The sequence below is a fragment of the Megalobrama amblycephala genome, linkage group LG7, assembly GCF_018812025.1.
Source record: "Megalobrama amblycephala isolate DHTTF-2021 linkage group LG7, ASM1881202v1, whole genome shotgun sequence".
NCBI lineage: Eukaryota > Metazoa > Chordata > Actinopteri > Cypriniformes > Xenocyprididae > Megalobrama > Megalobrama amblycephala.
The window spans coordinates 1,054,398-1,067,829 of NC_063050.1; the positions used below are offsets into that span (position 1 = coordinate 1,054,398).

At 43.3% G+C, this 13,432-nt stretch overlaps 1 protein-coding gene across 2 annotated transcripts; it reads right to left on the reverse strand.

The window, feature by feature from the left end:
- Positions 1-398: 398 nt before the first annotated feature.
- Positions 399-4,330, reverse strand: hcar1-3 (hydroxycarboxylic acid receptor 1-3). Of its 2 annotated transcripts, none has more exons than XM_048194975.1 (2): positions 4,161-4,330; positions 399-2,165 (listed from the first exon to the last, which is right to left on the reverse strand). In XM_048194975.1, exon 2 carries the CDS (start codon positions 2,130-2,132, stop codon positions 1,155-1,157), a length of 978 nt encoding a protein of 325 aa, XP_048050932.1. In that variant the 5' UTR covers positions 2,133-2,165; positions 4,161-4,330; the 3' UTR covers positions 399-1,154. The 2 variants fall into 2 exon arrangements, with proteins under 2 accessions (XP_048050932.1, XP_048050933.1); XM_048194976.1 differs by lacking the exon at positions 4,161-4,330 and adding an exon at positions 2,274-2,600.
- Positions 4,331-13,432: the final 9,102 nt, after the last annotated feature.

The following is a 13,432-nucleotide window of genomic DNA, read 5'->3' on the forward strand; positions in this document are numbered from 1 at the left end:
GAAATACTTCTGATTGACTGGTGCCACGGCATAGAAAGAACCAATTAGCATTCGGTTAGAGTTTCATGCCTGAACTCTGTATATATATGGGTAACAAAATTACACTGATATTCTCCAAAAATACCTTATCCCTTGTGGTTTTTTAAAAAATCTAGTAGCTTTTCAGGATTATAACTGAGGATAGAAGTGCATCCTGAGAGTGTGTGGGAGCCTTTGAAGTGCAATCTTTCCCACTGGCAGTTGAGAGACTCTCTTCTGCTTCCACTCTAGCTTTCTGTTACAGCTATGACAACATGATTGGAGCCAAATTTAATCAGTGTCTGCATGTCTAACAACCTGTATATATTTATATGTGCCTGCATTTGTGTGTATGAAGCAATACAGGAAATAAAAACTGCTTGTAGTTGCTGTTGCAGTTTATTGGTGGTGTGTAATAGAATCTGAATTGTGGATAAAAAACAATAACATGTCAATTGTTGTTAGTATGCTACTTGATTATTGATAATTTATAATAATTGATAATTAATAGAACAAAAGATTGTTCATTTAGTTGGTAAGGTACTCAAATAAGCCAGTGGGTTTGCTGTTACACTGTAGTCTTAACCAATATTTAATACATATCCACAGGAGTTCCACAGGAGAGCTCCAAATAAGTTTTTTTTTTTAAAGTTATTTCATTATAATATGGATGCCAGCAGAGACACTGTAATGAGAAATTGGGATTATCATGTCCAAACAGATCTACCTACACTGATAATATTGAAATATATATTAAGATATTTATAAAATAATTAATAAATTAATCCCATGTTTTCTGTCCACAGATTTAATTCTTTATCCAAATTTCTAAAACAATAAATAAATAAATAAATAAATTTACTTTTTTCTTTTTTTTCATTATCATTGTTATATGGCTTTATTTTATTTATTTTTTATTTATTAATTACATTAAAAGCAGATCATGACATGATGTATTATATACAATTTCTGTTCTATATGCATCATAAAAAAATATGTCCAAAAATATAATATTACATATGTCATTACATATATCATATGTTAATAAAGAAAACTAGACAAACAAAACTATAATGAAAAAGTCATTGTATATTAAGCAGTAACACTGCACCAATGCTCATAAAACCCTAATCCATTCAATCACTTCCGCTGGGCATACTGTCCCGTCGGCTCATCTGTAGCTTCATTAATCCCGACTGGTTTATGGCTCTTTTCAAATAATTGCGGAAGATAGAGCTGGAAAAGCAGTAGATGACCGGGTCCAGAGCACTGTTTAGGTAGGTGAAGGCTATGGACATAGAGAACAGCTGACCGGTGAGATTGTAAGCCTTACAGTACTTGTCTCCAAGACTTTTAAAATAGAGTGTTGTCAATCCTGTGGCAATGCTAGGGAAGAAACAGAAGACAAAAACCCCAACAATCACTAGTACAGTTCGAATAGCCCTTTGACCTCTCTTGTCCTTGTCCATCTGGCGAGACCGTAGGATACATGCAATTCGAACAGAGCAGAAGACTAGAAGTACTAGAGGCACAAAGAACTCTGAAATAAACACTGCATAATGCAGGTAGATGCCTAGTGGTGGTTTCTCATAGTTACTGAAGCTCCTACAATGAGAATCATTATTTTTCACACTCAGAAGATTGTTGGCCAGCAAAGGGATCCTTAGAGATATCACAACACTCCAGATGAGGCAGGCAACCCCAGCTGCTTGTTTTGTGCTTATGTGATTAATTTTGTGATGCGGATGGACCACTTTAAAGTAGCGGTCAACAGCCACGGCAGTCATGAAGGCAATGCTAGCCGAACGATTGACTGACAGCATAAATAGGTTGACCCGACACCATGCGTCTCCATATATCCACTTCTCGCCACGTATGAAGTTGTCAATACGGAAGGGTAGGCTCACCAGAAGCAGAAAGTCAGACAAAACCAGGTTGAAGAGGAACATGACGTTAGCCCTCCAAGACTTAAAGTTTTTGCTGAAGACTGACAGTGCCAAGACATTGCCAGGTAGTCCAAGTAACAGCTCGATGATGAGTAAAGGAGGAAGGACGGCTGCAACCAGGTTCTGAGTTGACATACCACAGTGATGTACAGTGTTGTTCGACGTCATGGTTGTTCAACAGTCAGAGTTGCTGTGTAGTTTCTGTAAATACATTTCACAGTTCAACACAATTCTGCAACAAAAGTACCATTCTGCTTTCACCTCAGGAACAAATTTCTAATTAGATAAAATGATGGTGTTATAACTAACTTGTGTTACAACACTCCTCACTCTCCCCTCGAAGTAGAAGTAAATTTGTTGCAACAATGGAGGATGTTTGTGGTATATAAGGAAGTGTCTCTTCCTGCTTAGTGTAAAATGCTGAAGCAGTTGTTTTAGAGTAACAGTAGTTTCATAAGTCAGTAGTTAAAAGTACTGTTGCATGAGCACCCACAACTTGAAATAATTCTACACCAAAGTGAATTTTAACCCTTTAAATGATGCATGGCATCCACAAAAGTTGACAGATTTATAAAAGACAATTCAACCATTCAAGAACGGATGTTTAAACCATCACGCATGATTTCCTTTTATTCTTACACATTATTCTATGGCACTGTCAGGGTTTTTTTTTTTTTTAACAGTAAATAAATTTAACTTAACAATAAAAAAAAAAAAATAAATGAGTCTAACCAGAATTCACTACTGACTAGTTTTCTGATTCAATCTCACTTAGACGTAAGTAGAGACTCAGACTCAGAGTATAAATAAAGTTGTCTCAGCTCAAGTTCAATGTTCTCATTTGAGGGCAATGACCGCCCAGAGCTTGCCTTAAAATTAAGCTTCTTCTTGTATGTCATAGTGACATCAAGATGGAAGGGTGATGTCTTACTAATACATCTTTCTTTCTTTCTCTTTCTCTTTCTTTCTTTCTTAAATTATTTAACAATATACAATAATGTTTGCAGAGAAAATATTCTTGCAGTTTAGTGCTTAGTTTTTTATTTATGACAACATGACTTCAAAATGGCTGCCTTAATTGGTGATGCACCAAGTACCTCTAGAATATTTGCTATAATGATTATAATTATATATCTTGAATAAATTATTTGGTGGGAAACAAGACCAGCATTCACTGTAAGAAAAAAAAATAGTGAAAAAACAGAAAAGGTACTTGTAATTTTCTGGCAGGACTTAGTTTACTGATATTTCCTTTAGCCTAGAACACAACAAAATTGCAAAATGAGGGTAAAACTCCTAGTCAATAAAATTCCTTCATATTAACAGTTCATTGGGCCCTATTTTTTGCAGTCTTTTTTAGAGTGTTGTTTCTACAGACAACATTATAACAGAGCAGATTTTACTCTGGAAGGAAATTGATAGCTTGGTTGGATTTTTGTTTTATGGTTTAACATAACTGTCTCAAAGTTACCCTGCCTGTAACGTTGACATACAAGGCCAACTTTAATTTTTATTCAGCACTTAAGTGTTCTGTTATTGGATCAGGGAAGATGTGGTTTCTTACAGTCTTACTTATTTATTTGTTGTTGTTGTTGTTGTTGCTGTTGATATTCTAATTGAATTTATTTTATTTTATTTGTTTTAATTTACCTTTTTAATTCGTTACCTTGAGCTACAGTTTGGCATTAAAATACCCCAACTTTGAGTGGAGCTCTTGAATTTAAGTAAGAAACGTTTCTCATAACTTAACAGAGTTGGCAACTGACAAGTATGCTGATTCTGTCTCACTTAGATGTAAGCAGAGATTGTGAAAACAACTGCTCAGAAGTTGCTTCAAAACAAGCTCTCTCTGTCTAAAGTCATAATGACAATAATGCATAATGCAAGGGAACATGTACATGTATTAAAGTCATACCCAATTCTGACACATTCTGAGATATCCTTACATTGTCGAGTTTTAACAAGGTTTCTTTCTTTCAGATATGCAATAATGACCAAAATATAAGTGCTCTTGCTGCTCAGTGGAAATTGGTTCAGCAACAATGTTAGAAAAACTACAGCACAACTACAACACACTGAACAGCACAGAGTGTATCAGGTTTCCAAGCCCTATTTTTAACATAGTAAATACATTTCACTTAACACTTCAATAAAACATTTAAGTCCACCTTATAAGCAAATATTTTTTTGACTTACCAGAGTTCACTAGTGACTAGTTTTCTGATTCAGACTCACTGAGATGTAAGCAGAGAATGTAAATAAAGTTGTCTCAGCTCAGGTTCAATGTTCTCATTTGAGAGCAATGACCGCCCAGAGCTTGCCTAGCTTCCTCTTGTATGTCATAGTGACATTAAGATGGAAGAGTGAAGTCTTGGTGATACTGATCTTTCATTCTGTAATGTGTGGCTGCTGCAGTAAACACACAATGATAGAGTTTAACAAACTGTCTTTAATGAATAAATCCAAAACTGTACACTCAGTAGATCACTAGGATAAATACAGCATAGTATAATCACATAAACCAAAACAAGACCGAACAATGAACAGAGGAAACTAAGGGCTTAAATACACAGAACTAGATAATTAACAAAACTTGAAACAGACGAGAAACTTAATCTACTCGTTCTTTCTTTCTTTCTTTCTTGATTGCTTGCTTGCTTGCTTGCTTGCTTGCTTTCATAAACCCATAAACTCTTTACTGGAATTACAAAAACAGCTGTATTAAAACTTAACCATATCCATCATGTTTTATTTTGTCCTATCATTATACATGCAGGAAATGGCAATCATTTGTTTCCATGGTGAAAAAACAGATTTCATGAACACTCCCCCATCTTCCATTGGATGCACAAACAGATAGTCCCGCACCCAAACATGTCATTGGTTGAGCCAATGTTGCTTTGTTGTGCAACATTGACCACATGGTTGTGCTGGTGTTTTGTTACAGAGCCACAAATTTTACTTTGTACACTCTTTGATGGTATGACCATGGTAACTTAAACTTTTCAGAATATGTACATGCTATATAATTACTTTGCAATCATTTTTAATTTGTATCTATTCTTTTTGTGTATGCAAATTTGCAGTGGAATCTGTTCTACACTAATGAGTCATTTGACTTTTTATTATTGAAAAGCAAACATGAGAAATGCAATAATGGTGCCATATGACCTCAAATATTTAGAGAGCAATTGTATTAAATTATACATTTTTAATAATACAAATTATATAATTTTTTCCCTTTTTCTTCTCATCTATATGTTTATGCTGTGTTTTGGGGGATATGAAGTACTTTTTTTTTTAACTATTTATAGCAAAATTCCTCAACCACACCATTGGCATACATATGAAATATTAATTTTTTTATGAAAAAAAAAAAAAAAAACCTTAATGATGATCAAAATTAAATATCTTTCTGGATATTGATCTAGGTGTTGGGGCATCTGCTGTTTAGAGAAAAATCTGTAGGAAATACAGTTTTAAAAAACTGTATATACTACATCCAGCAGAGGCCCATACAGATCCATTCATTTTTCTGGATGTGGCTAACATATATATATATATATATATATATATATATATATATATACTGTACAGTGAGTCTCAAACTCCATTGCTTCCTCCTTTTTATATAAATCTCATTTGTTTAAACGACCTCCAAGGAACAGGCGAATCTCAACATAACACCGACTGTTACGTAACAGTCGGGGTGTACGCCCCCAATATTTGCATATGCCAGCCCATGTTCAATGCATTACACAAGGGCAGCCAGTATTAACGTCTGGAGCAGCACAGCTGAATCATCAGACTAGGTAAGCAAGCAAGGACAATAGCGAAAAATGGCAGATGGAGCAATAATAACTGACATGATCATTGATATCATTATATTTTTAGTGATATTTGTAAATTGTCTTTCTAAATGTTTCATTAGCATGTTGCACTGTTAAATGTGGTTAAAGTTACCATCGTTTCTTACTGTATTCACAGAGACAAGACTGGCATTTATTTTGATTTTTTAAACACTTGCAGTCTGTATAATTCATAAACACAACTTCATTCTTTATAAATCTCTCCAATAGTGTGTAATGTTAGCTTTAGCCACAGAGCACAGCCTCAAACTCATTCAGAATCAAATGTAAACATCCAAATAAATACTATACTTACGTGATTAGACATGTTGCATGACGAACACTTTGTAAAGATCCATTTTGAGGGTTATATTAGCTGTGTGAACTTTGTTTATGGTGTTTAAGGCAAGCGCGAGCTCTTGGGGCGTGGAGCACTAGATTTAAAGGGGCTGCGTACCCTGAATCGGCGCATTTATAATGATAGGCAGTTAAAAAAATTAATAAAAAAAAAACTATGGGGTATTTTGAGCTGAAACTTAACAGACATATTCAGGGGACACTTAAGACTTATATTACATCTTTTGAAAACATGTTCTTCGGCCCCCTTAATAGTTGTGATATGAACCACTAATGTTGAGGCATTAGACCCACAAAGTGTGAGCACCCCTTACTGGCCTTACTAACACCATTCCCTTAAAAAATGCAGGAATGCTCAACAACTACTTGAAATATGAAAGTTAAAGTTAAGACTAATAATGTTTTTATATGTACATTTGGGTTCTTTGGCAATGTTATCGATCATTTCCAGTTTAACATTTTGTAACTGCATTAGATGGTTTGGAAAGTAAGCAACATTATAGCCTTGACATCATTGAATTGCTATCAGTGTTGTACGACAATGAGGTTGCAATGTTGTTGTTTTTTTCCTCCTTTATTTGTGTATCCTTGTTTCCTTAAAAAAGACAACAATGACATGCGTTTCATGTTTATTCTGACACCTTCAGTCTTCAGTTCTGTTCACAAATCTATGTTTTTATAACAGTAAAAACTCTTTTCATCTAATCTTACTTTTATATCGTGTCATGTTTTTCAAAAATACAATTAATAAAAAAATATAGACCTCACTTTATTGGTATTTAAATAGTAACAGAACTTCATTCTTCATGCAGGTGCTGTATTAAACAGTATGCTGTTGCTACCTAAACAGTGGTTTATTTGACAAATACTGACAAATGTATTAAATCCATATCATCTGCAATAAAGACAGCAAACACTGCAAGCATCATTATGGGAAACATCTTCAGTTATTGACGTACTGTTGGATGAGGTGAGGGAATGAGGGAACGAGACGTTGTATCAGAGCTGACGCTTTCTTCTAGAAATACTGAAGCATGATTTTAATAACGTCGTTTCCACCACAATGATGTTCAAATGCGCGAATTTGGGGCGAGATCGCTCCCTATTTTAGGCACATTTCAGCGCTTTTTAGGCAGCGCTGAATAATATTTCCACTTTCGACTGAATAAGCAACTCACGAAAAACCCGCAAGTAATAGGGCATGATCGCAACATCTTGTTCCCTTATCTCAGGGAACTGAGGTTACGTTAGCAACCAGAGACATTTCCTTGCAATACCGGTCTCTCAACATTGCGTCAGGGCTGACACTATGGAGAAATGTCAAATCATGGTGAGTTACTGCAAAGGGTGCCCAGCACAAGCAGAGTTAATGGCCCTAAGCACAACCACTTATTCCTGTCTCTCCGATTTGATAAGATAATATACAGGCTGAAACAGGAGTCGGGCTCATACTAGGCCAGACTAATAAATGCTGATATGTAACTTTCATGCATGTAAATTTTAGACCTGACTAGTAGAAGGTCTCAGTTACCATGGTCATGAAGTGAAGTTTTGAAAACTCTAAAGACTAGTACTGTTAATTGCGCTGTCTTTTTAAGCATGACTGTTTGTTTCTTGTTGGACATACGAATGTGAACATGGCAGTGCCACCAATGCTGTTTCCCAGTCATCAAAACAATGTCAGAGTTTGCTTGTTAATAACATTGAATAACCACTGAATCTTGGCTGGCCTCTGTAGAGCCTGATGAAGTAATTATTTCTGTGAAAATATACAGGAGAAGTGAATTGCAAAACTAGAATAGGCCAGTAGTTTTTAGTCTTTTCACTGATCCATAAGTACTGGATCGTTTTGACAAGGTTGTCGATTACACTCAAAACATTTCAAAAACACAAACCTTTTTTAGTACATAGTTGTCGTGTAAATATACATTTTCTATGTCTCCTTGTTTAACACACTTGATTTGGATCATCAGCTTATTAGGTGAGAGCTCCATGAACTGAACTAAGTACATGTCAGAGAGATATACAAAATGTGCAGAGCGATGTGTAGCAAATTAGCCCAAAAAGGAAATATGTATAACTAAATATGATCAATAAAAGTATTTGGATCAAGTAACTGATTTGGGAGGATTCTTGATAGAATCAGTCTTAGACATTCTAACAACACTCAGTGAGAACATCTATTGACTATAGCAGGATAATAAAATAATTGTCATAGATAATAATATTTTAATTCTTATCCAACAATTTGTAAGAGGATGTAGCTGTGATCGGCATAATTATGGATTCTAGTTATGAGCAAAACAACAAACAACCTCAAGTGTGATGCAAACAAGACTTATACCTAAATACCTTGTTCAGTCATGAAACTCTAACATGCTCTAATGTGATAGGCTGTCTCATGGCCAGTTCAGCAGCCAATCGGCAACTTCTTTCTATCTAGGCTAGCCATATATATTTCGGTCTGACCAGGTAGCGTTAGACTGCTCTTCTTAAACTGCGAGCTATGTCCTTAGCCGGTATATTAACACTTTTGTTACTTCTCAACCCGTTCTCTTTTAAGAGACATGTCTTAGTTCAATGAATCTTGACGAATCCGGGGCTGATCCATCTTCTGAAATAGAAGCTCCTGGCAATCCCACTGATGCGAAATATCCCAGAGGACCCATTCCAGCCCGGCATAGTAGACTGGGTCAGCGTCAATTCGTTATTTCAGAATGGCCTGTTCTGTTTACAAAAACTATTTACCTTCCCCTTACGAAAACAAAAATATATGGGAATATACTGCAAAATATAATGTGATGTTACATAATGCATTTCCATATATGGGAAACTATATTATATATATATATATATATATATATATATATATATATATATACATTCATGGAATGAGTTACAATCAGTGGTTACAACAGACTTCTCGTTCCCAGCATGCTTTGCTTCTGACTGTTAAAGGAGAGTAAATGTCAAAATTAAGTGCTATTTCATGTGTTTTGCTCAATATTTATATAGGGGGAGATCTGTCAGTGTTTAAAGTTATTATTTTGAAATTTAAAAGGTTTTCTGGTATGTGTGAGTTCCCTTTCAGTCGGTCACGTTCGACGTACGTCAGTAGTGACCGACGAATTGGGATATCGCTTAGAGAGCCCTATCAGCTTCGTGTAAACTAAAACAAGCCAATGGAATTGGCGTGCGATATTTGCATAATGCGCACCGCCCCCGACAGGTGTATATAAATAGGAAGCAGATGCAATCGCACTCTGTCTTTCGCTTCGGAGCCATTCAGTGGTGTCCTGTTTAAGAAGACTGTTTGTGTGAACTAAACTGCCTCGAAGAGGATTCACAGCAAGCCGTGTGTGCCGGTGTAACGGTGCTACAGCGAGGTCGCGAGCTCCCGAGGATCCGAGCTATAGCTCTCAACTGCTGTTTTCACAGCACACGCCTAGAGTGAAAGTGTGTGTGTTGCGATTTGGGCCGGTTCCTCGGTGTGTCCAGGGAGTGGTGTACCTGGCACATCGCGTCACTCCCTGTGTGCTTCGGCACGAGCGAGTTGACTGTTTTCCCCTTCTAAAAGAGCTTTACAGACGAACCCTGACAGTATGTCATTTCGTCTGTGCGTTAATGGGTGCGGTCGTTCCCTGGTCCCTGCTGATGGGCACAATCGTTGCATCTCGTGTTTGGGCATTCAGCACGCTGAAGCAGCTTTTGTGAATGGTTCATGTTCCCATTGCGGGAACATGACTATCGCGGTGCTGAGGTCGAGACTCTCCTTCCTGAAGTCTCAGGAAGCGGGGGCCCCCTCCCCTGTGCCCCGTTCGACCGTTTTTTCCGGCCCGGGCCGGAATGACGGTTCGGCGGTGTATAGGAAGGGTGACCTGAGGCTTACGGTCAGGGCTTCCCCGCCGAGCGGAAACGCTCCTCGGGCCCCTGCCGCCTCATCAGCACCGCAACCCATCGTGCCACCGTTGGTTTCCGCTGGGCCCTCTACGGACTGTCCAGCCGTTACCTTTGGTGTGCCGGCGGCGGATCGGATGTCGACTGCTGCATCGGAAGGTGAGCCTGAGTCCTCGGGGGAGGAAGATCCGGACGCGCTGCCGCCCGGGACGGTAGCGTGGCCCGAGTCGGATCCCGAGCTCACGGCTGTGCTCTCCCGGGCCGCCTTGTGCGTCGGGCTTGAGTGGAACCCTCCACCCTGTCCCGGCCCATCTCGGTTGGACGATTGGTACTTGGGGGGGGTCGCGCTGGTCAAATCCAGCGTCCCGCCCCAATGCCTTTCTTCCCGGAAGTACACGATGAGGTGACCAGGTCTTGGCAAGCTCCGTATGGGGCTCGTACAGGGCCTGGTCCCTCGTCCGCCTTCACCTCCCTGGACGGCGGGGAAGCCAGGGGGTACGCGAAGCTCCCGCCAGTCGAGCGGTCTGTTGCGATGCAGTTGTGTCCAACGGCCGCTGGCGGGCGCGGTGAGCCGCGTCTCCCGTCCCAGGCCTGTGAATTCTCAGCCGGTCTGACTGAGAAAGCTTACAGTGCCTGTGGGCAGGCTGCCTCTGCCCTGCACGCGATGGCCCTTTTGCAGGTCTATCAGGCAAAAGCGCTGTCGCAGATGCCCCAGGAAGGTCCTGACCAACAGTTGCTTGGGGAGCTGCGCGCTGCCACTGACCTTGCCCTCCGGGCAACGAGGGTGACAGCGCGTTCTGTTGGCCAGGCGATGTCTACTCTGGTAGTCCAGCAACGCCACCTCTGGCTGACCTTGGCAGACATGAGGGAGACCGACAAACATCGGTTCCTGGATTCCCCCGTGTCTCCGGTCGGCCTTTTCGGCGACGCGGTGGAGAGCTGTGCCCAACAGTTCTCCGCTGCACAGAAGCAGGCTGAGGCTATCAGACATGTCATGCCACGGCGGTCCGCTGCTGCCTCCACCCAGCCGCCCGTGGCTCAGCCTCAGCCCGCTCGTCGCCGAGGGCGCCCGCCTGCGTCTTCCTCCGCCCCTGCTAAGTCGGCAAAGCAGCAGCCTACACCAGCCAAACAGCAGGGTGCCGGTCGCGGACGTGGTGCCCAGCCCGTCTCTGCCAAGCCAGGTGGCAAGCGGTCGGGGAAAACTCGGCCCTGAGACGGGCGACCTGGAGCGGAAGGTTCCTGCCCTTCGGGAGAGTATTCCATCTGCTCTCCCACCCCCGGAGGAGGGCCGGGGGGATTTTGTGGCGTCTGTCCATCTACCGCCGCTGGCTCTCCGGAGTCCAGCGGTACCCACTTTGCCACAAAAAGAGCAGTTTCCTCAAACTCCAGGTCACAAGAGGGCGCGTTTGCCAGTGTGCCAGGCCCCGCCTCGCCACTCGCAACCCCCTCCCATTTCGCCAGTAGGCGACAGTGTGGTGGCGCAGACCGCGTCCCGTGCGCCGTCTCCCATTCGCACTGCTGCCTCGCAGAGTCCGACCTCACTCCGGGCCGCTCCCATGCCGTCCGAGTCGGGTCCCTCTCTGCCTTGCTGCCCCACCCCCGGTGCGTCTGTGGTGCCTTTGGTCCCGCTGGCTCGGAGTCTGGAGGCGTGGAGCACGCTTCCCAGCCCGTCCCGCTGGCTCATTCGCACTATCAGACTCGGCTATGCGATTCAGTTCGCCCGGCGTCCCCCGGTTTTCAGGGGTGTCCACTTCACTCAGGTGTCGTTGGACAGTGCACCTGTTCTCCGGGCGGAGATTGCTGTCCTCCTGGCGAAGGATGCAATCGAGCCGGTCCCTCCAGCCGATATGAAGTCGGGGTTCTACAGCCCCTACTTCATTGTACCAAAGAAGGGTGGTGGGCTACGGCCAATCCTGGATCTGCGCGTCCTGAACCGGTATCTTCACAAGATGCCGTTCAAGATGCTCACGCAGAAACGCATTTTCGAATGCGTCCGTCCCCGGGATTGGTTTGCAGCAATAGACCTGAAGGACGCGTACTTTCATGTCTCGATTCTGCCTCGACACAGACCCTTCCTCCGGTTTGCGTTCGAGGGTCGGGCATATCAGTACAAAGTCCTACCCTTCGGGCTGGCCCTGTCACCCCGCGTCTTTACGAAGGTTGCGGAGGCGGCCATTGTTCCCCTCAAGGAACAGGGCGTTCGTATTCTCAACTATCTCGACGACTGGCTGATCCTGGCCAGCTCGCGAGAGCAGTTGTGCGAACACAGGGACATGGTTTTAGCTCACCTCAGCCGGTTGGGTCTTCGGGTCAACTGGGACAAGAGCAAACTCGCCCCCGGGCAGAGGATCTCTTATCTCGGTCTCGAGCTAGACTCGGTTGCACGGACTGCGCGTCTCACCGAGGCGCGCGTCCAGTCGGTGTTGAACTGCCTGAGTTCGCTCAAGCGCAGGACAGCGGTTCCACTGAAAGATTTTCAGAGGCTCCTGGGGCATATGGCATCTGCAGCCGCGGTCACGCCGCTCGGATTGCTTCATATGAGACCGCTTCAACACTGGCTCCGCGGCCGGGTCCCGAGATGGGCGTGGCAGTGCGGCACGCTCCGTGTCCCCGTGACACCGAGCTGCCGTCGCACCCTTGTCCGGTGGTCGGACCCTTCGTTCCTGCGGGCCGGAGTACCCCTCGAACAAGTGTCCAGGCACGCTGTGGTCTCCACAGATGCCTCTGCCACGGGATGGGGGGCCACGTACAACGGGCATGCAGTGGCAGGTCTTTGGACGGGGCCTCAGCTGCATTGGCATATCAATTGCCTCGAGTTGCTAGCGGTACGTCTTGCGCTGGCCCGCTTCAAGAAGCTGTTGTCAGGCAAGCACGTTCTAGTCCGCTCAGACAGCACTGCGGCCGTTGCGTACATCAACCGTCAAGGTGGTCTACGCTCCCGTCGCATGTCGCAACTCGCCCGCCATCTCTTGTTGTGGAGTCAGAAGTATCTGAGGTCCCTTCGGGCCACTCATGTCCCAGGTGTGCTCAACCGTGCAGCCGACGAGCTGTCACGGCAGCCTCCACTTGCGGGCGAGTGGCGGCTCCACCCCCAGGCGGTCCAGCTGATTTGGCAGCGTTTCGGCGAGGCCCAGGTAGACCTGTTTGCCTCCCCGGAAACTGCCCACTGCCAGTGGTTTTATTCCCTGACCGGCGGCACGCTCGGCACGGATGCCCTGGCACACAGCTGGCCCCCGGGTCTGCGCAAATATGCGTTTCCCCCAGTGAGCCTTCTCGCACAACTCCTGTGCAAGGTCAGGGAGGACGGGGAGCAGGTTCTGTTAGTGGCTCCGTATTGGCCCACTCGGACCTGGTTCTCAGACCTCA